This window comes from Falco punctatus (genome assembly GCF_963210335.1).
Source record: "Falco punctatus genome assembly, chromosome: 5".
In the NCBI taxonomy this organism is placed as follows: Eukaryota; Metazoa; Chordata; class Aves; order Falconiformes; family Falconidae; genus Falco; species Falco punctatus.
In genome coordinates this window covers 39,652,886-39,680,380 of record NC_137584.1, presented here as the reverse complement: position 1 = coordinate 39,680,380, position 27,495 = coordinate 39,652,886, and the positions used below count along the sequence as shown (strand labels likewise).

At 45.6% G+C, this 27,495-nt stretch overlaps 1 protein-coding gene across 3 annotated transcripts; it reads right to left on the bottom strand.

Annotated features, from left to right (window-relative positions):
• Positions 1-8,210: 8,210 nt before the first annotated feature.
• On the bottom strand, positions 8,211-27,395 carry TBXT (T-box transcription factor T). 3 transcript variants are annotated; one of them, XM_080388331.1, is made up of 8 exons: positions 26,626-27,395; positions 26,193-26,457; positions 25,473-25,607; positions 24,662-24,723; positions 24,506-24,567; positions 23,384-23,560; positions 21,660-21,792; positions 8,211-19,811 (listed from the first exon to the last, which is right to left on the bottom strand). In XM_080388331.1, the coding sequence occupies exons 1-8, from the start codon at positions 26,982-26,984 to the stop codon at positions 19,544-19,546; spliced, it is 1,461 nt and encodes a 486-aa protein (XP_080244457.1). In that variant the 5' UTR covers positions 26,985-27,395; the 3' UTR covers positions 8,211-19,543. The 3 variants fall into 3 exon arrangements, with proteins under 3 accessions (XP_080244457.1, XP_080244458.1, XP_080244459.1); XM_080388332.1 differs by having other exon boundaries at positions 21,660-21,789; XM_080388333.1 differs by lacking the exon at positions 23,384-23,560.
• Positions 27,396-27,495: the final 100 nt, after the last annotated feature.

The following is a 27,495-nucleotide window of genomic DNA, read 5'->3' as shown; positions in this document are numbered from 1 at the left end:
AGGTGCTGGAACATAAACAGACTACAACTTGGAAGAGGCAAGCAATCAGACATATGGTCTCATGAAAAAGTTATCTCGTGCCATGGATATTTTTAATACAAGGCAACAATTTGACATAATTCATAGTCAAGCAAGTTAAAACTACACCACAGCGTGCTCATATTAAATATGTAATACAAATTCGTAGTTTTAGAAACTGTTAATTTGAATACTGTGATTTTCTTCTGCAGGCAAATAACCTTAAGATGCATCCATTACTTTTTCATTAAAAAGTCACTTCAACAATGATTTCCAGCTTGCACGCATTTGAATGTCCACACTTAAAAATGAGTAGCTGAATTCCTGGTGAAGGGCCAACCGGAGCTCTAAGCTCTGCAACAGAGCATGAAGCAAGAAAGATACCAGCGCTCCAAAGCACAAACACTCACTCTCAAACCAGGGCTGTGTAACAGAAGAGTCTCTTTGCAGCAGTAAAACCAGGCAAGTTTTAATATGGGCTGGCAAGAGTAAATAACAAGTGCAAAGCCTAATGTGAACAAGGTGCAGTACTAAAGGATGCTTCATGAATTTCCAGCAAATGACAGACCACTGTCTTCTGGCAGAGCTAAACAACAGCAAGTAACCAAGTCAGAGCATCTTGCTGCTCCTTGCCTGTAGCTTTCAGGAAAACAGTTTCTCCTGCCCCATTCTTCTGGGAGGCACATGCAGCTTCTGCCATTAGTATTTCTATTCAGGTAGGATGCTAATACTGACTCACTACCAAAATATCAAAGTTTGCCTACACAAACGTTGTGCCTATCTTTTTAAGTCTCTCCTTTAAAGACCTTTTTTTTTTTTTTTTTTTTTTAAACCTGAAAAAGCTTGTCTTTTGCTGTGGGACACAGAAAACCACACAGTATTTCCATGCCAGCTATTCTTCAGCAATTGTGCCAAGAGCTTTCTCCCTCACATACACAATGCTGGAGCCGTACTTTCAAACAGCTATTTTGAAGCAGCACGTCCTGTAGCCATACACCCCCAGAAAGCAGAGCTCATCATTGCCTAACACTTCAGCGAAACACAGCTTTATGCCCCAGCTCAGCCATCCTTTCAAATGAAACCCTAGTATAAGTAGTTATTCCTTAACAAGGCGCACAATCAATATTTCTCCACAATTAATAGAAGAAAAACATGTGGTTAACAGACTTCCCTAATGAAATGGACAAAACGCTATACTCAGAGCTACTAAATAGATTTAACTTACACTTGTGAAAAAAGTTCCAAGCCATGATTCTCCCTGGAATAGTGATATATATTGCAAAACTTCCATTTCATCCCCGCATACATGTCAAAGAGAGTAAAACAAGTCACACACTATGTAAACCATGACTGCCTCACTGTGGATTAAAGCAATGCTTGCTTCTGATAGAGTGCTATTATTACCAAAATACTAGTTTTATCTTCATCCCTTTAAAAAAAAAAAAGACATTTTTTACAGGTGAAAATTGAAGGTATCTCTGAGCATACTATCACAGTATTTGTATTGGCTGACGAAAGGCTTGCAATAGGTGAAGCTGAATAGTCAGTTGATCTTGGCTGAAGTCACAGCCATGCGTGTCAAGCATATCTTGAAGCTTGCTTTTTTGCTATATGTGAATTTATTATCTTTTTTTTCAAAACTCTCAATAGCTTTGCAAAAAGCTCTATTTTAACATTGATTGAATACTGGGCATTACATAACCATTTACTTTCAGATAGGTTTTAACTTATCTGGTGACTTTATCACTATACCTGAGTTCACATTTCCTTCCTCTGGATTTTCTTACGAACTTCTCTTCCTTGGAGGCACAGGCTGGCTGAGCTCCAGCCATGAGCTTTCCAGAGGATTTTTGTAAACAAGTACTAGTTTGCACCTGATCAGATGGACAGCAACAAATCAGATTTTAATTTTCACAAGAGAATGACATTCTACCTCTCAGAGCATGACCCTTGTGCATCTTGGGACCTATTGCTTACCACGTGTAGGTCCTCTGAACTTGGTTCAGTTAAAAGAAAAAAAACCAGCAACTCCAGTTTAACTTATTTCCAGATTGTTTACCGCAGCTTCTGTAGCATCCCAGGCTGATACAGTAAAATCAATGCTTCTGCAAAGCAAGAACATAGTCTTAAACAGAGGACACCGGTACCTTGTGACATACTGAACACTTTGTATTTTGTGTGGAACCTCAGCATTGTAGCTGGGTGTTGTTTAGTTACTTTGGTGACTTCATACATGATTCCAAAAGAATCATGCAGGCTATTGTATTGTTAAACACATACCTTTGGCAATTCATGTGTATGGCTCCTGCATGGAAACATAAGCTGGTTACAGGATGCAGTATTTACTTGGCTGGATCAACAGCTACAGCTACTGGTTGTCAGAGTAATGTATCTGGTTACTGACAATACTTCTGCTGATACACAGACCGTGTTGCTCAATAAAAGAAAATTATCAACTTTTATATGATATCTGTATCAATAAAACTGAAATATCTTATTTCTTCCTCTATTATCACATGTTATTTTCTAGGACTTCCTTTAGACATAGACCCCACTGCATTAAACAGCTAGGATTTGTGCTCTTTCATCTGGGGAACTGTGCTTGTGAACCTATTTTTTTGTTCAGCTTTGGAATGTAAGAATCCCCTATGGAAGGGAGAATCCAAATCAAGCAAAACTGCCATAGAAACTATCCATGAAATATATTATTTTGAGCATTTCTGTTCAAAGTTTACAGCTGTATGCTGCCAGCATAGAAGCACCCTCCCAGGCAGTTATCCCCAGGGACACGCAGGCACAACCCCCCTCCAAGGGCATCACCTGTCATTCATCCACACACCTCCATTTCAACAAAACCCATTCCCCACAGAAGCAAAGAAAAGCTCTTTTATCAGTGAATTCCTGCCCAGCCACCTTATTGATTTTAGTTTCCATCCTCTCAGTCTGATTCTCACGAACAACTATTTAGCTGGGGTTTAAAATCATCACTAACTTCCAAGTTAAATTGCTGTATAACTTCCAAATGCTCATTAAGAGGTCTTGTCTAACCAAGAAGAAAGTAGAATATAAACAATGAAAAAGCATTATACGTCCATCCAACGGCTTTTCAACCCTGTAACAAGGCACAGAAGAGCCTAGGAAAGGCCACAGGCAGAAGCTCCAGTTATGCAGGAGGCAGGACAAAGCAGAGCTGGGAATATTCCATGAGTCCTTAAACTGAAATTATTTGTGCAGAAGAAATTTCTCTCCCTCAGTCTCTCTCCCAGTCTCTGATTATTGTTTAACATGACAGAAAGACTCCAGGAGTAGCCTGCATTGGTCTGAATTCTAACAGTCCCAGCATGAAGTGATGGGATAAACAATCTCGAGAGCTGCAGTAGCTCCTGAAACTCATGGGCAAGCTGGTGATCATCATTCTCTTCAAGCTCTATAAGGCAATTATGGCTTTATTGTGAAAGATTAAGTATCAAGGCAAATTCTTTGTGGAGAACAAAGGAGTAGGTAACATCGCCTTAGTAACACTTGTGCAAGAAAAAAATTATAAATCTGAGTCTTAGCTCTCTGACCTTTCATTTTCCTTCTGCTTACATCAGTGAAGTCTATACCCTTTTGCCAACAGGTAGAACAACTCATTCTCCCTCTATTTATAATCTCCCTGACTTCAGAAGTACGCACATGGGGGTAGAAAGAGGCATTTCATACAGCACAGGTAACTTCTTCCCTGCACAACAGAACAAAGACAGCCCAGTTTCAGACAGATTCCCAAGCCTGTGCACCTACACCATTTCATCACACCAGATACTCCTGCTTATGTGCTCCAGCACACGCTAAGGTGCCTGGTTGGCACACACAGGGCTGAACAGAGGGGTGGCTGTTGCAGGTGTGCAGCAGCCACTTGATGTGGAGACCTACTCCAAGCCTTCTTCCCACTGAGAGCATTCCTCATGCCTCAGTTGCTTCCTCACCTTTGGGACATCTCTGTCTTCCTGCTCACATGCAACAAACTGAGCAACAGCTTCAAAAGCTTTTAGAATAATACTGATCAACAGATTGACAGGCAGCCAGCAAAACCCCACTAGTGCCGCTTCCTTAGCAAACAAGAATGAGCATTTGGGAAAGGTAGCACTGGATGGCTGGAACCTCAAAGATTGATGGTGAGGAGGAGGAGGATGGAATGTGCTCGAGGGCTGTTTTTTGTTCTTTGATGTTGCTGCTAAACATACATGTTTCTTGCAGTAGCCCTTCTGTTAATTTGAAAAATTCACTTTTGAAATTTTAAACCCTCCCTGTCATATGAAGCATAATAAATTCATAAGCTGCACTGCCAATAGAAAGCTAGTTAAACTTCTTGAGGGCCAAGGCGCTCCATTCCTGAACAAGCTCATGCTTTTCCCACATATGCAAAGCATCTGTGGCTAAAACAACTCCTGGAGGAAGCTCAGGGGAGGAAACTCAAACATTTTGAGTCAAAGCTGCAGGAGAGACCATTCTTCACAGAAGGTTACAAAATTCTTTTCCTGCCCTTAAAAAATCCCCACAACATACAACAAAACACACAGGACAAGAACAATACCGCTCAGTCACTGTGAACGTAAGTAAATCTCACTTTAGAGACATCTTGCCCTGACGTACCTTGCGCTGGCCTGTTCCTTGCTCTTCCCCCAGCCCTGAAGGCAAAGCCTGCCCTGAGAATTATGCCAAAATAAGTGGTGAATAATTTGGTTTTGTTTTGAAATCCTAGCCTGGTTTTCCAGGGAAAAGGGGTTTATTTGTCTATTTCTGTAGACAACTCTCCCCCTGACCCAAAGAGAGGCTAAGGGCTCCCTGTCCAGGGAGCAGCACGTGCAGCCTGTGCAGAGGGGAAGTGTTGAGAGGACGTGAGGGCAAAGCAAGGATAAGAAAAAGCCATAGTAACCATTACATGTAGAAGATGGTCTTTTTTTGTGAATGAAATAAAACACGTGTCTTTAACAGCTTGTGGAAGGGAAGAAGAACAACACACCGTTACGAAGTTGTCTGTGATAGACTGATTTTGCCTTCCCCCTGCAGAGGCTGGAAACAGCAGTTCCTTGGGCAGGGTGCCAGTGACACAGCCTACCCAACGTGAGGTAGGCCAGCCCAAGACTGGGTTGCAGGACAATGAAGCGGTACCCGCACCACGTGCCACAGGTGCTCTGAAGTAGCATCGTGTATTCACTTTGGCACGGAGGTTATGCTAAACTTCAGGGTATTGCACCCTAGGAGGGAAGAAGCACTTCATGCCTCACACCCACCCCACAGTGCCACAACACCACAGACCATTCAGCCAGCCCAGAGGAGGAGCCCCAAGGATGCCAGCGTGACCCACCGCTGGCATCCATCCGACCAGCTAGACGGATGTCAGCAGTTTATTCCCTGATGGCCTTTTCTCCTACCAGAAGGTCAATGTGACACTGTGCTGCCAAGAACTTTGTCCTAAGCCTAAACCCACGGTAAGTCTCACACAGCTCCAGCCCACCTTCCAACCTCTTCCCATTTAAAACACAGCACTAAGGGTTGAGGACTTTTCCCCAAGAAGCTTTGAGAGCTGACAACAGCCCAATAGCCAGAAAGCTAGAGAAGCACCACGAGCATGACAGAAGAACAAACTGCAGTGAAAGCATGAATACGAAAGCTATGTTGAGTGTGACTGTGGCATATGAAGGCACAGACCCCAAGTGAGATCCTTTATTGCATACGTAAGTGCTGGTTATATACAATTGCTTACACACCCAGGTTCTGCCCCGGAATGTGCCGATGTGCAACAAAGCACCTTTGCAGCCAGTTCATACTCCACCAAGCTGTTTACTTCCTACATGCTCATCCAAGGAGGTTTCTTCTTTCCAATACTTAAGATGTGGGAGGCTTTGGGCATGCCCCTTGTTGTAGGAGGGTGTGTACAGAATTGATTCGCAGGTGAGCTCGGAGAGCCAGATTTAGTGCTAGTTGTTGCCTCGCTACATCATTTTAAGGCATAATCACTCTGCAACCTGGCACCCAGACAACAAACAAAGCCTTTTCTCAAGAAAAGCCCTTACGTATGACTATCATCTTTTTTAGTTTTAAAGGAAATTTCACAAAAGGAAGAAACGATATTGGTATATATTGTGTGTGCATTTGTTACCTGACCACTAAATGCTGCTAGGACCATTTAGTTCATATTTCTCTTCTATCCTAGGTCACAAAATTGTACTCAGGGCAGGTTTTTTTTCCAGCAAAAGCAGCTGTATCTTCTCTGAAGAGTAAATAAAAGCAACTACAAAGTTTAATATCAAATTACATCAGATTCCAGAATTCCCAAAGGATTTGCCCCTTTGGCAAAATGTTCCTTTGGAAAACCTGAACTACTTTCAAGAGAAGCAGCTTTTAAACTAAGCATGTACTTATCCAACACAAAGCTACATAATTTATAAGAAAAGTATTTTAACTAGTGTGTCTCATCTTACTTATTTGATTAGCTATCCATACTTTTCAAAAAATTGCTTAGCCTCAGAATATTTTTATACCGCTTTTGCGCTGAAGAAATTTTTTTCTTAGTGTATTTCCCCCTACCTAAACAGGGTTAACACGTGCAGAAATATGCAGTCAGTAATGAACACATTCATGTCTTCAATGGTCAAGCCCTGTATGAAGAGAGTATTTGCTAGCAGCAAACATCAGTTCCCTACTCCCAAATTGCTCAAACACATCATTATCGGGGCTCACAGGAAGCCTCATACGCTCTCCGAGACAGGTAGTAGGTTAGAAAACGTCACTACGACATGGAAATTGTAGCTGCAACGACTCATCTGTGCCTCCTGGCTTCACGTCTCAGTACAACATCGTTTGGCGAGATGGTGCATTTGCCTTTTGCAAGAGGATTCCCATCTCCTGCAAGGCAACAAGAACCAGCCAGAGCAGTGCAGAGAGCTGAGCACCACTCCTCTCATCAATCACACTGCCTTCCCCATGCCTATAGGGGTTTTTTTATTGTTTTCAATTACAATTATTTTAAAGTTAAGACACTTCTTTCCAAACTAGAAAACATCTCTTGTCTAGCACTGAGGAGCCCCAGAGGGAAGCCCCTTACCACCGTCAATGCCGGGTAGGAGAGTCCCAGCCTGGAGGAGTGCTTCATGATCTCCTCTTGCACGATCTTGTGCAGTCCAGGCAGGCCAAGAGATACAAAACGAAAGGACACATTTTAAGTGCACTTGATTTAAAGTAAACAACCTAAAGCAGGAAAGTTTGTGTTTATTAACAGATTTTAAGATCCAGAAAGATAAGACCAACTCATGAGACAGTTAACCGGTGCAAGAGTTGCCGTGCTTTGCTGCCTTTATGAAATCCTGCCCAACAAAACATTATTATCTGTCCTTGGCTCAGCTATACCTTTCAAAACTCCAATAAAAAGGAGATTTAAATGGTCAAGAAAAATAAACATAGAAGCCATTAAAGCAAAGTTAGAAAGGACAAGACTTTCAGCAAGGCAATCCTGGAACTGCTGTCTCAGAGGCAAAGCAGCTGTACAACAGTGGATTTTTTGCAGCTGATCATGCGTAAGGCAGCAAAGAGAAAAAAAAGAGTGACTGCAATGGAGGCAAACTAAAGCTGCTGCTCTTGCAGCTTTCATATGTGCATTTTTTAAACTAAGTTTAAATTTGTTCTTCTCCTTGTGAAAATATCCAAAAACTTCGCACTGTAAGAATCAGTAGTATTTCAGCTGCTAAAATGCAACATACTAGCGATAGAAAAAAGTAGCAAGTGACAGCCAAGACATGAAAGGCAGCTTTTAAAAATGTTAGTTCTGCTTTGCCAAATGCAATGATTGGTTTCTTCTGCAACAGCATTTTTTCCACGGGGCCAGTGTGAGGTTAGTTCACACAGCGGAGTTGCACCCCAGAGAAGGCGAACCCAGCGGTCTTTAATAATTAGTACACAGAACATGCTTGCCTAGCAATTAATTTATATTAGTTGTGAACTGTGCCAAAGCCCCACGTACCGCTGCAACCTGACATGCTCATGGGAAGGAAAGAGAAGTCAGTCCACAAGAGGGGGATAGCAGACCAGCAATGGCAAAGCCTTTGGCTCTCTTACAGGTATAAGCTACAGGCTGGCAGAGGGGTTCCTCCCTCCCCTACACTGCGAGCTAGAAAGGATCCTGCGAGGGGTGGAAAGAGCACGGGGGCGGGGGGGAAGGCACTTTAGAGAGTAACGAAGTACCCTGTGGACTTGCTTGCTTCAAACTGCCAAAACTGGGCAAAACCCAAAAAAGGCAGATACAAAATCAGCTTTAAAACACCTGGTTATTTGTTAGATGCTTTTTTTGAGTATTTGTTCTGGCAAAAAACATTTTTTATTTTGTTGAAGGAAAGCAAAAAGGTGGCTTTTGAGCTATGGCTGGTAAAATTAATCTGCAACAGTAGCCCAAAGAGGAGGCCTGATGCTGCAGCAGGGCTGTTTATCAGTTAAAAGTGTTTCATACCAAGTGAAAGACACTAAAGAAAAAGCATTTATTTTTAAGCAGTTCATTACTGGCGTGGCCCCAGTGCTCTGTAACAGAGATGTGAGCACAGGAACAGTCTGTGCTCTGCAGGTGAGACTGGGGATGCTTTTATTAGCATTGCTTGTGGTCCAACAAGAGGTACTCTGCCACAAGAAACATGCTTGATCTGTTCTAGAAATAATGGTGACATTTTATGGTCACTTAAAGGACCTTGATGCCCCCTGGCATCCAGCAAAACTCAGGCTCCCGTGCCTCGGGGAGCACCTGTGCCACAGCTGCAGCACAAACCTGGTGAGAGCCAGTGCCAGAAGCTGCATCCTGACCCCACTCAGGTGCAACAGCCCAAGGAGTTCAGCTGTAGTGCTCATTTGTGAGTCCTAATCACATCCATGAGCAGAAACCCCACCAGAGCCTCCTCACAGGCTGGCAGGCCCATTAGCAAATGCTGGTTTAATTTTTCCCACACCAGTAGTGTTCCCCAGCAGTGGGAGCAAGCTGGCTGCTTCTTCCCATCTCTGCCATTGCATCCACACTTGTGAGTACAAGTCAGAGATTTGTCCCCAGCAGTACCTGCAGACCTCTTGGCACATTCCACATGGAATTTGCTCCCCAGCCCCGAGACACAACCAGGATCTTTTCCTCCTCCTGGGCTAAGGGCAGACTGTGCTCCCAAAGCAAGAGCCTTCAGCTGAGCCTCAGGTCATCACAAATGCTAGCACTTGTATCGGTACCCTGACACAGCAGGGCAAGCACACACTGCACCGGGGGGGGGGGGGGGGGGGGGGGGGGCGGGTAAGAAAAAAGGATATTTAAAGATCAGCCATGTGAGTTTGCATTTGAAAGATGTTTCTTGAGGTCCAGGTAGTGCCAATACACAAAATGTGTCATGCTTAAATCCAAAATGGAGAGGGCTAGAGACAGCACAGACAGTAGCACAGGCTCCACACATCAGGAAGGTCTCTATCTCTGGCAAAGGTATTCTGCAGCAGTCTGAAGCCCAACCACAGTCACACATGGACATTGACATAACTGGTGCTCCCAGACAAGAAGATGGGATTTCAGGCTGGGGAATCCTCATTTAGAGCTAGCTAAACTCCAGCTCTAATCTCAGGATTAGCTTTACAGCTAACAGTACCATTTTCACAATAATTGCCTTAAGTTTTCCAGCTCTAGATGCTTGCTAAGTGCCAGCAGTGCCACCCTGAACCCATTAGAAATTCACACCAGTAATAACAAAAAAGCACAAAGTGTTTCCACAAACATTTCAGTGTGATGCAGTCTGCAGGTTGTCCCTGCACAAGGGCTATTCTCCAAATCCCAGTAGCAATGCACCAGAAAGCAGCATGGATGGTGTTCCAAGCAGAGAGAATGGGGTGAGCCTGCCAGCACAAGCCTGTATACTTAGTGGGCACCATCCGATCAGCAGCCACACACCATAGCCCATCCCACCGGGACCGAGCAAGAGCTAATGCAGAGAAGAAAGCGTCCATCAGTCTTCGACATTCTCTTAAAATAAATAGTTGTTCAATTTTCTTCTGCACTAATTTAAGTAATTCAAGGTTCAGGGGGGAAAATGCACATTTTGGGGATAAATTTCAATCCTTATGTTAACTGGGACCATCACAACTACATGAATTGGAGTTGAAATAAGACTGGGAAGAGTAACAACCATTTGATATCAAGTCTGCCAAAGCAAATTGGACTGTGCAACAGCCTATCTGAGCACGGACTTTGCGAATGTCATCAGCCAGGCTTCGCTACTGCAAATTCATACAAGGAATAAGAGAAAGGTGCACCTCACAACTTGGCTATCTGTTGAAACCAACTTCTGAAGCTCTCTATGAGCTGCAGATGAAGCTTGCCTTATTTAATTACCTAGCAACAAAATTTCAACAAAAAAGAAAGGCATTCCTCAGACTGACAAATTAGCAGGCTAGGGAATGCTGTGATCTATTCACTAGCACACACAAAAAAAGCAGCAAGTCAAAATTAAGTAGTTTGTTTGCTGTCACTAGTCAGTTTAAAAAAAACAAATTCAGTCTTCTGACAGGCAATTTTTCAAGGGCTGTTTAATTGCTATCACTTTTTGGCACTCAGCATATTTGCAGAATTCCCTGGCATTCCTCAACAATGGTTCTGTGGTTTGAAGAACCAAGTCCTTTCAAGATGAGCACCATTCCTCACCTATATAAAAAAATGTGCCTGTAAGTAAAAAAAAAAACACACACCAGGAAAAAACCAAACCAAAACCACACAGAGAAGAGACTTCTGCGTGTCCAGCTGCAAAAGTTCATCTCTTTTTATTCATCCTGGAATGGAAGGTCTCACTAGCCTTATATTCAAGTTAGTATCCAGTTGCTAGGTATTTTTAGTGTGCTAAAAAATAACCTTAGCTTAGGTTAGTCATGCTTACTCTCATTAATTTTATGTTAACATCTGCAGCATGAAAACCCCAGTGACACTGTGTCAATGCTCTTTACACACTGTAAAAGAGATCACTACACTCACTACGAATAATCCACTCAGGTATTAGAAAATTTCTGTAAATAAAAGATGTCAAAAAGTTACAGGACTCATTTTCTCAAATTTCCTGACTGAGTGCTCCCCTCCCACCTCCATGTCTCACCCTAAGCCTGGTTTTCCCCCTTCCTCTGCACAGATCCCCAGGCTCCAGCCGCACAAGCATCCTGGCAGCCCCTGTGCAGCGGCTGAAGCACCGCCAAAAGGTAACGGATTCTCTGGCTGCCAAAAGCGTAAGAAAAACATGCATCCAGCCCATGATGTTTTGTGGGTTAGGTAACTATTTGGTTGGGGCTTTTGAGACTTTGCATGTGTCCAAACCAAAGGAACAGGAAGAAGCCAGAAGTTTCCACTCACCCCGATGGTAGAGCTGCACTTCATTTTGTAGAGACACAAACTAAGTACAGGAAATGAAAAATCCTACTGTTGGGGCGAGTGGAAATTTCTGCCTTTTCCCTCCCACCCACCATAGTCAACGTATATCTAGCCAAGGAAGTGGCAGGTGATGGAAACTCATATGAGCTATCCATATATTAGTAAGAGAGGAGCAACCAGAACACATAGCTATCCTGGGTTACAAGTATTACAGCTGCATCTCACACAGGCCAAACGCTTTTGGGCATAAACTCAGGCAGAGAACACAGCAGGAGACACCACTTCTAGTGTACTGAAACAGAAGTTTTCATGTGGGAAGTTCTCAGAATGATTAAAGTTTCAGAATTACTATTACTAATGTTGCATTAAGGTGAAGGATGGCAAAAGACATCAAGAATTACATCGCACACATTCAGTACAGTGCCCAGAACCCAACTCCACAAGCCAAAACCCTTTGCAAAATAGTGCCAGTGATTGTGCAGAGTTAACTAGCGGCAGCCACCTTGAATCCAAAATAGCACCAAGTTCATGAAATCAAGACAAAGCTAAGACAAGCTACCAGCCGATTTCAGCTTTTCTCAGCAAAACGTACTCTTCTAGGAGGCATCAGAGTTTTCTGACACCAAGTTTGTCTTTTTGAAGGTGGGCAGAGCCTCCAGGTCCTGACTGCCGGACGGCTCCCCTTCCAGGGGCATGCCCGCTCCTCCCTGGCAGTGGCGGGTCAGGCAGCAGCCAGCCTCACTGCTGTCTCCCTGCCACCAGGGAAGGCAGAAGAATAAGCATTTTCTCCACCCTGGAGGCAAGAGGTGCCTGCAGCAAGCCTCATGAAGGCTTTGCCTTCCCAGATCACAAGCTTCTTAGCAGAAACAGCCGTTAGCTAATTACGTTAGTGAGCACCAGAACTGCCCTGCAGCAAGCTGCCCCTCTGGAGGCTGAGCCACAGGGCAGCCCCTGGGACCAAGCTGCAGGCTCTCCTGGCCATCCCACCACAGGACTATAGCCAAACAGCAGCTCTACCCCAGGAGGACACAGGGGAAAAAGACCTCTCAAGCCCACAGCAGCTCAGTCCCCCAAACACCATCAGTCTCACAGCAGAGCCCCAGCCCAGCAGTCCCTCCACACCTACCTGCAAGCCCGAGGCCGGCCACTCCAAAGATCAAGGACAAACTCAATGTTATCCTGCACATCCCAAATACATCTGCAGTTCCTCCTCTTCCCCACTAGTGAATTAGCCTATCTCACAATCAGCTGGCTTTGCCTGCTCCAAAAAGCCCCACGTGTGCCCGTCTCAAGTAGCTTCACCTGCCTGCTCTCCCCCTCCCCACAGAGGCAGGCCAGCCACCGGTGGGTCTGTGCCACTCGTGGGCCTCACGCAGCCCAGCCTCTGCACAGCCGTACAGCCTTCCACCACGGATCACGAGTTGTCCAGCGTGCACACCAGTCCCTGCATAAATAGGAAGGGATCACAAATACGAGCAAACAGTCAGATCTCATTCATGAGCTGCTGAATGTTCTGGTTTCCTTTCTGGGCATTTTGTTAGGCTTCTCCAGGCTTTTCTCCATTCAGCGAGTGGGTTTTTCCAGGTTGCCTGTGTAAACCGCATTAACTCTCCCTGCACTGACCTACATCACTTGAGCCTCGAACAGCATTCCAAGGAGTCACTTAACACTCAGAAAGCTCAAGTGCCGCAAACCTGACACATTCCAGAGAAGGACCAGAGAAGCCTGCAGCCCATGTGCGTGGAGAGGAGAGAGAAATGGGGTTGCTGTGCCATTAGAGTGTGATGAAAATTAGGGCTAATACAGGGTTTCTTTTCACAAGCATTCATTAGCCTGCTGCTGTTCTCACTGAGGAGGAGGAGGAGGTATAATGCAAAAGCAGAAAGGCTAATGGGACCTAAGGCTTGGCAATGGTCACTCTCAAATGCAAACAAGGCAAGAAGGCTCAAGCAGGTAAGTGTACTTGAGGTCAGGGAATAAGCACATCATTTCTCTTCCAGCATCTGGGGACTTGAAGTCCCAACCCAGCAGCAAACGTTTATTCCTCAGCTCAGGCCTGGTGTTGCACATTTAGCAAACAGCAGATGTGGGAGGTGTGTTTTACGACACAGGGGAAAGAAGTTGCTCGAGCAAGGCCAAGACTCACAGAGATGCCATCGCACATGACAGACTTTGGGAGGAGGTTCATCTTCCAGAACACACAGCTTCACTACTAAGTTTGAAAGAAAGGATAATGAAAGACAGGAATGGAAATGGAAGCTGGTATGGCCTGTGGGTTTATTGTTATCTGGTGTCAGTTGAAACACTAAGATGCTGCAGTTCCTTTCCAACCATCTGAACCTCCCATGAAATGGACAGGACAAAGGACCATCTGCAGAGCTTTATGGGGGGACTTTATGGAAATGCATCTCTCCCCCCAGCACCATTTCTCCCTGCTAGCTCTGGCCCTCACAGGTGACTTCCAGCAGGGCAGCTGCTGTCCCTATCGGCACAGGGCTGAGACCATCCTCCCAGATCACACATGGAGATTAGCGTGTGACTTGCAAGTCTATAGACTAGGTAAGGGCACAGCGATTGGGAAAGGGCCAGGCTAGAGAAAGGCTTCTAGCAGAGGACTTGGACCAGTCTTGGGTTAGCACATTCATTAAAGAGTTAGTCCAAACCTGAAGAGATCGTTGACAAAATCTGCTGGAGATGGGAGGTTGGGAGATATCATTAATTGCAGAGAAAAATGGAAGTATCTCACAGGAAAAACTAGACAATTAGGCAGCAATGGAAGTGGAATAAAGCTGACAGAGACAAGGGTGAAGTCATAGTCAAGAGATTAATAGTACTTTCTGCTGCCGAAAGATGGGAGTTCATCAGCAAAAAATAGCTAAAGAAGGACTTGGATCACCATGACCAGTTAACCACTGATGTAACCCTAGATAATGAAAATGTGATTTTCAGAGTTATCAAAATGGCTGGTTTCATTGCAGTTAGGGAAGCAGCACACCATTGCATAGGCTCCTCTCAAGCCCGTGCATTACACCGCATGCACGCATGCTCCCCCTTTCAATGAGCCATTCAGGCACAAAGGGCCAGCACGTGGAGAAAGCTGCCCCAGAACAGACGGGTTTTATAACCTGTCAAAAGAGAGGCAGAGAAATCACTGCCTAACTATACATATCAGCTTAATCACTACTGGGGGGGAAGAAGTATTTAAGCTGGGAGTAGGTTTTGGCTCAAGAACAGGTAGTCATGATTGTAGATAAAATTCAGCTGACAATTAAAACATGGCTCCTAAGCACTGAGAAGCAAGGGGACTGCAACAGTCTCCCAACAGAAAAAGGAGCACCACTGGCCATAGGCACTCAAAAATCTCCTCAAAATCTCACCAGCTTGTTTTGAGACAAACCCTGGTGCTTTCCTAAAAAGTCTTGGTGAAGGGATTGTCTGTAATTAAGTAACTGGATTCAGGAGATTCCTTCCAACCCTATGCAGTACAAGTCAGATAACTGCATATCACGGAGGAATTATTTGCATTGATGGACTGGCTGAGGCAGTTAATATAGCTTACTAGCATCGAGAAACAGTAACCTAATTTTATAATGCAGCAATACTTAAGAGAGGGAAAGGCAAAAATAAAGCTGCAAGCTCCTTGCCTAGCAAGTACAGCCAGCCATCTACAGGAGGATATTCACTCCTTTGGTCACATACCCATGGCAGCACCCCGGGTGCTGGAACTGCACCATGCACCACTCAGACTGGCTCCCTCATTTTCTTTACCTCAGTTTTCAAAGGCACAGAAATCCAGGAGCAGATAAAACCAGACCCTCTGAAGAGAAAATTATTTTCTCCACAGATCTAAGTCCCTGGAATGGGCCTGTGTGTCATTTTAAAAACATACATGTTTCTTCTTGTCTTCTTTACACCTGCCTAAGAATAGGTGTGGGGTTAATTTTTTTTTTACTTTTTTAGTTAATTTTTATTTTAATTACATTAACTGCTTGGACTATTGATGCCAGCGATGCAATACCTTAATGTATATTATCTCACTTAATCTAATTGACATCTATGGGGAAGAGTCAGGCTGGAGACAAGTGTGGGAATACCCAGTCTGGTGTTTTACTCCTGCGTGGGACTGAGTAATCATATGGCTTTTGCAGACAGAGCAAGACATTCCTGAGCAACAGGGCTGAGGGGTCTACAAGGATTTTTGCAGGTGGCAGCTATTCCTTACCCAAAGGAAAAAAGCATTAACATGTGGAGATGGTAAACAATATAGGTTTCTGAAGAGTCCTGAGCATTTGCTGATGGCTTAATCCCCGAGCATTTAGACCTCTCCCAGTAATCTCTAGCCCTGGTGCTTGTCTGGCATGTGGCACGGGGACAGAAGTGGCAAAGAGCTGTGGTGGCACTGGTACAGGGAAACCACAGAGCCCTGCTTGCCAGCGGGCTAGCTGGGGCGAGCTGTCTCACACCAGCCTTTTTCAGCGTTTGGAAATGTCAGGTACATGTGTGCCTCCGCCTCGCCTCCGCCACCAGCCCCAGGGGTGCACCAGCAGGCGGCTGGGGCGGGAGCATGGCACAGCGCTGCTGTCGCAAGCCCACGGGTGAGAAAAGCCTCTCCAGATGAGTCACACAACATCCATGCGGTTTTCATGCTGGCTTGGGTATTTGTGGAGTCATCTGGGTCTGACTGCCCAGCTCCTCCAGCAACAACAACCCTGTCTGTGAGCCTGAGGTGCTTCCGATGGCTGCTTAGCCACACGAACCCAGCAAGAGGAAAAGCACCATTGAGGAAGAAGATGGTGGCAGAGCAGGTGGGAAAAGACAGAAGGTGAAATGCTCAGTCTGCTTTAAAGCAGCACACAACTTGCCTTCAATGGCATGAAAGGTTTCGGTTTCTTTCATTTGAAAGTATGGGAGGGGAAAAAAAACCCACACCAAAAAGGCTGATGAGGTAAAATCCACCTGATACCAGCACCGAGCTGCCTGGAGATGTGCAGTGCTGCATCTACGAAGGCCTCGTGCATACATACTTATTCTTCAGGCTCAGAAATCTTTTCATAGCAATGAGTTTATTTTGATGGTAATCTGCTTTTGCCTGAAGACCTAAAACGAGTATGAAAGTACTGACCAGCAGAGAAACTACCCACATGACACTGCCAAGGTTGCTCACCAGGCAACGACAACCTCTTTCAGGACCCAGAGTTCAGCTCCCAGGTTAGTATCACATGGTCTTCCAGGCATCGAAAAGTTCCCACTGGCTTTAAGTTCACCTCAAAACAGTGTTATGGAGGCCTCCAAGGCCGCATGTCAAGCTATAGCAGGAGAGGGGCACCAGGCTCCTCCTCACATAGCCAGAGGGCTCCAGATACAGGCAGGTAGTTCATCCAGGCCCAGCTAAATCTTATAAGCTGATAAATAGCCCCAGGTATTTTTGCCCACATAGACATAGCAATTGTTTCTTCAGTACAAGTTGTGCAAGAACCTGAGAAACCCCTGACATCTGTGCTGGGCAGCAGCTGTGGACTGTCTTCCTTTGGAGCAAAAACAGCCCCACCATGGGCTGCCTGCCAGGGGCCATGCAAAGGGACATCTTGCAGCCTTGGAGCTAGCACCTCTCTCACACTTTACACCCCTCTTTCCATTTCACTGCACGGCTGATGGATCACCCTCTTTCCTCCAACGTGTCTGCTTTGAGGGCATAGCTCTGGGGCAAAGGATAAAGTCAGCTCCCTCCACAACACAAGCTGGGCTCCCCCACTGACACTATCAGCTCCCAGAAGTGACATTTGCGTGCTCAGCTATGTGCACAGTCACTGTAGTGCTAGATCAGTCTGCAACAGACTCCTTCAATATATCAGAGTATACCAGGCAGCAGTTAGGCATTTATTACTGGGGTCATTATTCAGAAGCTCATTTGAAAAATCTGGTTATCAGGGTAGAACACAGCAGCTGCCAGGCTTGCATCCAGCACCAGCATTTATCCTACAAATTGGTCACTGTGGGAAAAGAGCTTTCACCCAACACCTCTGGCCACGGGTCAGTCAAGGATTTACTGACAGGAGGGAGAAACAAAGAGGGGCAGGAAAAGGGGGAGAAGCAGATGAGGAGAATGTAGCATCTCAATAGATCTTTTAAGTTCTTCATGACCAAATGATCATTGATCTGGTTATGAAGAACTCTCTGACCCTTCACCCACGTCCGGAAGCCACCGCGCAGCAGGAACTATTTGTGAAACCGCTCTGTGGAAGGACAACACACTGTAGGTTTGATATGTCTGATGTGCATTTGTTCCACCTTTCACACCGCTCCCCACAAACTGAAAGTTAATCATGAAGTTTATTTAAGAATCTTTACTCTTTGTTTTTCAATTTAAATTATACTTCCAAAATACAAGTAAAAAAAACCTCACAATGAAATACGTTGCTAATTTCTACAAAATAGTCTAAATAATAATGCACTTACATCATTTACACAATTTACCTTCACAATAAAATAGGAGCGCTTAGATCAGTATTTACATATTGACAGAGAACACGGTCGTGCAGCCATTTGCTTCTGGTGCTGTCTCCCACTGGAGTACCGCCAGGAGACTGCAGCCTGCAGTCACACACAAATCCTTCCGCACAGACAAAGCCCTGCCAAAGTCTTTCCAGGTGCAGGGACCTGCCCATAGGGTGCCAAAGAGACCAAAATGGTGGCAAAAATTTGCTTTTTCATCTTAAAGCTGCCACCGTAGCACGTGAGCACACAGAGTTATTTAAGGAATTCCCTGATACAGAATTTTGCTTCACTGTATTAGGCACTTCACTATAAAAGTTATTTATTATGGCTTATGCAAAACAATTCACTTTCCTCTGGGCATGTACTCACCGGAGTCAGCGGGAGAGAGACATGTCTGAGGGCACACTTTGGGCCAACGTTTTGGGTTAGCCTCATCAGAAATTTAGATCATATTACTTGATAACAGTCCTGACAGAAGTATTTTATCAAGCCCTGATCTTTCCAGCAAGTTAAGGCATCAGTGTATTTTAAAGCTTAGCATATCTGCAATTTTCCCCAGAATTATTGGCAACTAGGACTTTCCCCCTTACAGTGAGTTAACTACTTAATATCCACGCTGTTCAATGTACCATTGGGTGACATATCCCACATATGATTGTCTTTTAAGAGTACACTGTAGCTTGAGGGATCATTTTCTACATGTTAAGATATGTAAATAAGTTGTAATTTACCAGATTATAAATATAGTTCAACAGAGTACAATATTGAAATAAAATAAATTAGAATGATTCTCCAGGTGTTGAACTCCCTCCCTTAAGGCCTGAGCCAGAGACCATAAAACCAAACAAAACCGATGTTTTTTCAGTGGCTCAAAGAGGTTTTGGATAGGGCTCCTAAATTAGACATTGGCTGTCTGAAATGAGGTGTTTAGCTAAGCTGACAGGTACTTGAAATCTATGCGATCAAACAGCAAAACTTACCTCTAAAAGGAATCTTTTGGGTGAAACAATTTAGGCCAAACATTAATACTGCGTTTATTAAGAAGAATATAGTTCTGGCAGATTGTCTCAACATTAATTCAGCAGCAAGGAAATAAGCATACAGTTAAGAACGCAACGTATTTGTGAGGCAAATACGTGTTAGTGCACATGATTTTCCAAAAACTTCACTCCTCAGCTACATTTGTGCATATTTCAGAATGCTTCTAACTAGACAGTTAATAAAAGTCTTCTCATGACTATAGCTAAGTTTGCCATTAAAAAAAATCAACTGAAAAACAGTTAGGAGTAACTTACTCAAGAACGACGCCAAACCTCAGGTCCAAATACATCAAACACTGAGAAATTTGGAATCTAAGTAAAAATCTTAAAAATTAGGTCTACCAAACTTAAAGAAAAAAAAGATTAAAAGCAGTGAATCTGCTCTCAGAATTGCACGCTCACCAGGTTTGTAAACACTACATGAAGTCAATGATGTTCACTATAAGAGGTATAACGTAGACGCTTTATGCAAAGCGGTGCAGATGCTTTGTCTGTAATTTACTTCATGTCTCCTTTTTTCTCTTCCTTGAGGATTAAGCATTTAAAGTAATTCAGTAGCTAAAAAGTCTGTCTTATAGGAAAAGGTCTGGGTTTACATGGAAGGAGGGGTGACAGGCGTCCACGTGGATGCTAGCCTGGCGTGTGCAGAGGCATCATACTGGCTGTCGGGCAGGTCCGTGGGTGCCCCGCCGTCGTACAGGGGGGAGGCGGAGGAGGCAGCAGTGACGGGGTGCGGAAGGGCAGTGTAGTGCACTGGAGAGCCACGTAAAAACTGGGAGCTCAGGCCATTGGACATCCCGCTTGGCTGAGACACCGGTGTGATGGTGCTGTTACTCACAGACCACAAGTTAGGATACTGGCTGAAAGAGGGAAAGCGATAGAACAAGTTACTATAGTGACCCTAGTGCTGCTGGCAGTTGCTCAGGTCAGAACACAGCTCCAAGGCTGGGTCCATTTGCTGGAGACAGGGAATTTCTTTAGTATGTTCCCAGCCACTGTGAGGCAGGAAGGAACCCTGGGCAGGATTTGTACTCATGGCACGTCACCAATAAACCTAACCTCCCTGTTCTCCAACAGCAGGTTCCAGCGCTAGGTATTACCAGCGGATTTTGAGCCAAGCTGAGGAATGAACAGGCTGGCTGAAAAAGGGGGAGGTTTGAGAGCTGATCCTAGGCCGTGCCATGCCCTTGCCTCAGGGGGAAGGCACACGGTGGAGGAGGTTGGACACCGCAGCTGCTGGACCTAGGCAGGTTTAAATCCGTTGCCATGGGCCTGCCAGAGCCCTAATCCCTCTTGGGTCCCTCTGTAGTCAGAGAGGGACAGGTGCCTCCAGACAGCAGTTCAGCCCTCCCTGTTCATCATCTCATGTTAGGAGGGGAAGAGCCAGACTGATGGCTGCAGATTGCAGATACTACAGAAACGACTACTTGAAAGGAAGAAAAGCCTTGTGAGGACAGCCTCCACACTCTCTCGCCTCTGAGTATGTATATGCACACACGTATGTATAGACATACATATGAATTACAAGAAACAAGGTGATTCAAGAGAAACACTATGAAAAAAGTTCAGTCCTGCTGTATAATATGACACAGCATTTTCTACCTATTTATCTCAAGCAGTTTAACAAGATAGATAAATATTATTCTTACTTTACAGATAGGGGTTTAGACAAAAGGGGTGGGAGAAATGCCTTCCTTGAGGACCCACAGTTCCAGCTCTAACGGTTTTATCTACTGCACAACTCAGCGCAGCAACTGAAACTCAATGGACTTTGCAACTTTCCAAGTATAAATCCTGTGAGTCAGACACAGAAGCGCTAGGATGACTTGTTTGCTTCATTAACACATGTTCAGGACTAAAACTTATGTTCAGTAATACAGTTATCTTATACCAGGTAGTAGTGCATACTCTGATTAACAACAAAGTGTCCATGTGCATGGTTCAAATAAAAATCCTTTCTGCAAATGGAGTTGTAGGTCTGAATTGCTGAGAAAGATGCCCAAACCTCAGCCCTCTGTGGTTAATAGCAAAGATTTTACTACCTTATCTGTATCTCTTCGATTTTTTTGAAGTTTAGCTCTAAAGGACTGACTGAAAGCTAAATCTCTGCTAAAGGATTCAAAAGTTTAATTAAGATAATAAGGACAAAAAGGAGAAAGAGATACATTTATATGATCACAAAATGGGAAAGACTTTCACCATGTGTATAATCCCATGATACGTTGGTTTGTGTGGCAAATACTTAAGAATTACTGCCCCAACCACTTGCTCTCCACACTACGGTTCACTGCCCCTTCGTTAGTAGAACAGGGGTTTGTGGAGATGGCTGGGAGAGCAGTGACCAGCTAAAATGAAACAGACCAAAAATAAACTTTTTAACCATCATTTTGCTTAAAAGAGATGAAACTTAAAAAAGCATACTAAAATTCAATGGATATTTAAGTGATTTGCAATCTTTAATCTATCAAATATTGCTGTCACAAGTATCTACATTTCCAAAACCAAACCACAAAAACGATAGTTTTTATCTGTTTCTTCAATGTCTTCCTTGAGAACAATCCTTCTCAGTGCCCTCCCCAGATAGCTAATGATTCACACATGGTCATAAGGATTTCCAATTTGCTGGTGACTTTACTCCTATTTCAGCCTCTTCTTTCTACGAAGTATCAATAGATCAGTTTGAGGGCTGCTGAGGGATGGACTCCTACCTGGAGCTGGTAGATGTGCCAGTGCTGTGACTCATGGGCAGCATCGTTGTGTGTGTGGGAACTCCTAGAGAAGACCAGTTGTCATGGGACTGCAGCATGGACAGGCAGGCAGAGGAGTTATCGGCATAGGCTGCTAAAAAAAGCAAGCAAGCACTTAAAACACACTAGAACCAAACCAAATAACAATTTTATATTCAAATGCAATGTATAACTTCAAACCTCCCTCCTCCACTACTGCCTTGCAAAAAACCAAATAAAATTACATACACACACACAGAAAAATGAAGTCAGCTACCAGCTGTGTCAGGCTTACGCTTCCACTGGCATTGCCCCTGCTGACCTGTTGTTTTGCTCAACTTACAACCGCAAAGTCTTATTTCAATGTAGGATCTATGGCTGAAAAGCTGTCTTCAAACCGCCTGCTAATTCAGCCCATGCTTCCCTGTTTGGTCAGTGGGAAGAGGCGAGCTCCTTACCTACGCTGTCCCAAGGCACCTTTTTATCTCCATCATCTACATTGGCAGTAGCAGCCTGGCAGCCCTGAATAGTGCGCATATCACTGGATCACACATCCCAGTTTTGAGCTGAGCATGCCACCATGGGCTTTGAAGTCTGCCTTAGGCACCATCAGGAGTGACTGGACTGGGGCTTAAGCTACTTGGCTTGTGACCAAAACTGGCCAGCCAACACAGCAAAGGCATTAGGAAGCTATAAAGGGAATCCTATACAGCCATCCATAGTGAGAAAGAAGTTGCTGTGGCAGCTGGCTGAGGGACAAAGAGGTTCCTTGCTGAGGACTAGGAAGCAAGAAGGAACACCAGAGCCGTTTTGTTCATTTATGCTGTTTCAAGTCACAAAACTTGTATAACATTTCCAAGATGCAAGCCCACAGAGATCTAGTTAAATGAACTACAAAGCTACATACAAGATTGGTCAGGCTGCATCTAGAAGCTGGTGTATTACTTTAAAAAAAAAATATTTTGAATTGTGAAGTGGGAACCTTCAATATCCATACAGACTGAAAGGCAAAAATTGTTAACAGGCCTTTGCCAGAAGAAAGAAAGAAACCACACACACACACACACAAAAAAAATCATTATTAAAAATGCCCTTCTCTCCCTTAAGTACCTATGGCTGAAGGCACTTAGTCTTAAGCTATCTGGCTATTTCTGAGCACAACTTTTAAACTGGTCTGCAGTTTATTCAGCTCTGTATTGTTTCTGTATATCCAGTTGTGACACTCACTGAGAACAACCTTAACGTACTGATGTTAACTTAGGCAAGTAAAGCTGACAGAATCAGGCCCTCAATTATTATGTGTTAATAACAAGTGACACTAACAGAACCAGACATATGCTTCTTCATTTCATTGTATTACCTCTAACTAATGATTAAAATCCTCATTTTCAAACTTAAAAAAGTCAAAGCTAGCTTAAGCTCACTGGTTACAAGAATTCAAGAGCACAAGACAAAGCCAGAACCACATAATCTAACAGATTAGCACGAAACAGTTTTACACACCCTCAGGTTTTCTATCATAAAGAGACTGGGGAGACGTACTCATCAGCCCTATGTCTTTGCAATGCTGGCCCCAAGCGCTCTGTGCCAACTGAGTTAGGTGGCGACCTCAATTCCTGTGTCATCGCTTGAGATGCCCACTGCTCAAAGCTCGCATCCCTCTGCTCATTTCCCATCTTTTTACAGAGCTGCAACATCAGACTTACTTGGCGAGTTGTTTCTATGGGTGTAGGGGTTGGGGTAGGGGGCAGGACGGTGGTTCCTCAGCGATGAGTACCTTTCACAGCTGTGAGCAGGGGAGAGCGACAGGGGGGCTCCGAACTGAGGGTGAGGATTGGCAGGTGGGCACAGAGTCCCAGTCCCAGGGATAAGCCAACTACCTACTGTGAGGAAGCAAGAGGTTTGTAAGGTGGGTATGTAATGCAGCCAGGCAGGGAAAGAATCACAGCAACCACATAAATAATTGATCAGCGAGGACACGCTCACTCGGGAAAGGAAACAGTTTCCACATGGCTGAAAAATCTGGATCTTTACAACTTTCATAAGAGATCTTATGAAGGAAAATTAGACAACAGCTTATAAGAAGCCCCCTGTTAAGCTAACGCTATTTTTTAAATCATTGTTGAATTACAATCACAGCAAGGAAACACTGAAATGATTAAACCCTCCCTTACATAGGTAGTGTGTGCTCAGTAATTGCTAGCATAATCTTCAGTTTTAAATTGCTCTTTGGGGGTCTCAATCTATACCAAAGTTCTAAGGTTTCTCAGAATGCTAAGAAGAACTCTTAAAAATTAGGCATCTTCACTGAAACAAAGCAATTCCTACGGCAACTCAACTTCCCACCTTTATAGGCTGCAGACATTTAGCAAGAATCTGTTAAAACAGAAATCATTAGAACACTAATAATTTTTACCAATCTGAAAAAGCTTTTTAAGCTGTTGCCCCTAATTTTCTTAGAGTACTTAAAACGTAAGTACCATTTCAGCAATTTTCTGCTGTATTTTGAAATTAACTTTTGCCTCCGTATCTATATGAATATTGCTGCCCTCGCATACAAAAGGCAGCTGTCTTTTTAGACATGAAGGTAACCGCAAGATTCTATTAAAGGATTTTGAATGTAATGCAGAAATCTTAACCATACACGCGCATATATCATAATACTTATACAATCATAAACCTGCACGAACCACAACCATGAGGATTGGTAATATTCCCCCTATGAACTAACAAGCCAGCCAGCAAACTCTGCTCTCCAAGTTCTGCCTAACGGGTAAGATAGAAGAAATCAAAGTTATCTCCACGATGCAAAATGAAACGAAACGTACACTGCGAATACCCAGACTGCTGGTTGTCTCCCACTTCCTCCATCATGTCTTTGTGATCACTTCTGTAAGAGAAAACGTGCCGTCTTAGTTAAGAATCTGCTTTTACAGACCTATGTAAAAAAATGCACACTTTAGAATTGAGTTAAGGGCTCTCACCTTTCTTTTGCATCAAGAAATGCCTTTGCAAACGGATTGTATTTAATTTTTAAAGCTGTGATCTAAAAACAACAACAAATACCTTTATTTGCAAGTATAACCATTCATTACCATACAGATACTAGGATTTGAATTAGGACTAGCCAATGAAGTTAGTGGAATCACAGATTTTTGAAGAAAGAAGATTAGGCCCATAACACCAAACTATGGACATCAATTAAACAGCCCCTAAGGTCTGAGCTGTTAGCAGAGGGCTAGGAATTAGTCCCTTGGTCAAATTCTAAGAGACTGAATTGTCTGCATTTATTGATCAGCTAAGGAAACATCTAAGAAAGGTAGTACACTGAAGAGTTACAAAAACCTTCACATTTCAAGCCAGAGCAGAATGACCATTAAAAAAAGGTAAATCTCAAAAAACTGGTAATTTACAGACTCATTAAACATAAATGTGCATTTTGGCTAACAGAGAAAGGCCAGCGCTGAAAGTGGCATGTCCAGTTATTTCATTGTGTAGCCGAAAACGACAGCTGTATTTCTTACCATACTTGTTTGCCCCACAGAATCTTTTAAGAATTACTCTCCTGCAATCAATTTGCAGTATGTAAGGAGACAAACAGCACTCAGATCTTTGTGCTATTGTACACCCATAGGTCTTTTACATATATTCAATTCTTTTTTCACATTTAGCTTCAAACAAAGCACAGCAAGAACTGACAAATGCGAAGCGAGATCCATTATTTTGCTCTGTAACATGCGCTTTGCCACTTGAAACCTGCTGGTACTCGGATCCTTCCCTCCCCGCCGTGCATACCTCTTCGTTCTGGTAGGCTGTCACGGCTATAAACTGGGTCTCCGGGAAGGAATGGCTGGTGATCATCCGCTGCGGGCCACCCACTCGCACTATATGGATCCTTGGCTCATACTTGTGCAGAGAGTTCAACATAATCTGTGAGCAAAGGGACAGAGCAGGTAAGCAGTGCCAGAGTGGCGGCAGGCACCGGCAGGCACAGCGAGCACTCAGGTTGTAAAGTATCTAATGATCCATCTTTCCAGCAGAGAAGAAAGAGCCAACAGGTACGAATAAACCCTAAAAAGCAGAGCTGCAAGAAAAAGAAGGGAACATTGCAGTCAGGCACCCCGACTTTTTGCCCAGTTATCCTCATCCCTGTTACCTGACAGGGTGGCTTGCATAGTCCGCGAACACGCTGGCGATGAAGAGCCAGAAGGATGCAGCCTACTACACTGCAGATTCGGACCAGGCAGGGATTTTAAAGCAGAAAGTCAAATTATCAAGGCACCCAGCCCCAGCGGAAAGACCAGCTCTGCTGAAAGCATGCGGGGGGTGGGAGGACGGGACACGAGGACTCACCCCACGCCGGCGCGTTTGCTAACAGCGCACGGACGAGCATTACGGAGGGAGCGAGCGAGCGGTGGCCCGGCAGGACCCCGGGACGGGAGGGACGGGTCGGTCCGGCCCCGCCGAGCGAGGCCAGGTGGCGAGGGCGGTGCAGGTCCCGGTGCCGGTGCTTACCTGCCCGCCGCCGTTGAGCTTGTTGGTGAGCTTGACTTTGCTGAAGGAGACGGGCGCCTTCATCCAGTGCGCGCCGAAGTTCGGCGAGTCGGGGTGGATGTAGACGCAGCTGGGCGCCTGCGGCTCCGGCTTCCCGCCCGGCACCCACTCCCCGTTCACGTACTTCCAGCGGTGCCCGTCGGCCGCCACGAAGTCCAGCAGGAAGGAGTACATGGCGTTGGGGTCCAGCCCCGACACGCTCACCTTCAGCACCGGGAACATCCTCCTGCGGGGCGACACGGCGGCGCGAGGCACGGCGGGGGGCAGCCCCTGCCCCCCGGGCTCAGCCGGGCTGTGCCGCCGCCCGCCCCCCCGCCGCCGGGGACACCCTCACCCCCCGCCGGAGGCTGTGCGCGGGGGCGGCGGGAGGGCGCGGGGCCGGCGGCACCCCTACCTGCCGTTCTTGGTGACGATCATCTCGTTGGTGAGCTCCTTGAAGCGCAGCCACAGGTCGTTGTCCTCCAGCGCCACCCGCAGCTCCCGCTCCGTGGGGTCGCCCTTCTCGCTGCCCGCCTGCAGCTCGCTCTCTACGGCGCTCAGCAGGTGGTCCACGCGGTACTGCGGGGGCTTGCCCGCGCCCTCCGCGCCCGGGGAGCTCATGCCGGCCCCACGCCCGCCTGGCGGGCCGGCGCCCTGCAGAGCCCCGAGCGGCGGGGCCGGCGCTGGCTCCGCTCGACCTGCGCGACCCCCAGCGAGCGGCAGCGGGGAAGCGGCCGCTGTTATACCCCGCCATAAACACCCCCCCGGTGACATCACAGTGCCGGCGGGGGGGCCCCGCTGATTGGCGGGCGGCCGCTTTGATCCCCCCGGCCGGCCTTTCCGATTGGCTGCCCGCGGCCATATCACAACGGTGCCCGGGGAAGCCTGTGATGTTAATTGCGGCCCGCTGGATTAAACGCGGCTATTTTATGTAAATCTGCCCCCAAATGTTTGCACCTCTATCAAAGCCGCCGGGGCCGGGGCTCCGGTAGCCGCGGAGGAAATGGCCCATCTCGGCAACAGCCCCATAACCTGCGTGCGGCACCCTCCCGCCGCACTCGCCAGCGGGGCCACCGCTGCCCGCCGCGGCGAGCCCCCGGGTCTGCTTTGGGGAGACACCCCCGCCGCGGATCCAGAGTTAGGGAAAGAACGGGAAGCCCTCCTCAGGCTGTGCGCAGCGCCCTCCCCCCCGCCCCGCCACTTCCCAGCCCCCCCCCCCCCCCCGCCCCGCTTCCCAGGCTGCCCGGACGCAAGCCGTGGCGCTTCAGCTGCAGTGAAGGTTGCA

Coding starts and splice junctions, on each gene's coding strand:
- TBXT (XM_080388331.1), bottom strand. CDS start 26,984: ATGTCACCGGGGGGGTGTTTATGGCGGGGTATAACAGCGGCCGCTTCC. Junction 25,608..26,192: donor AGCTCAACGGCGGCGGGCAG/GTAAGCACCGGC, acceptor CTTTGCTCACAG/ATTATGTTGAACTCTCTGCA. Junction 21,793..23,383: donor CCATAGAAACAACTCGCCAA/GTAAGTCTGATG, acceptor TGCTTTTTTTAG/CAGCCTATGCCGATAACTCC.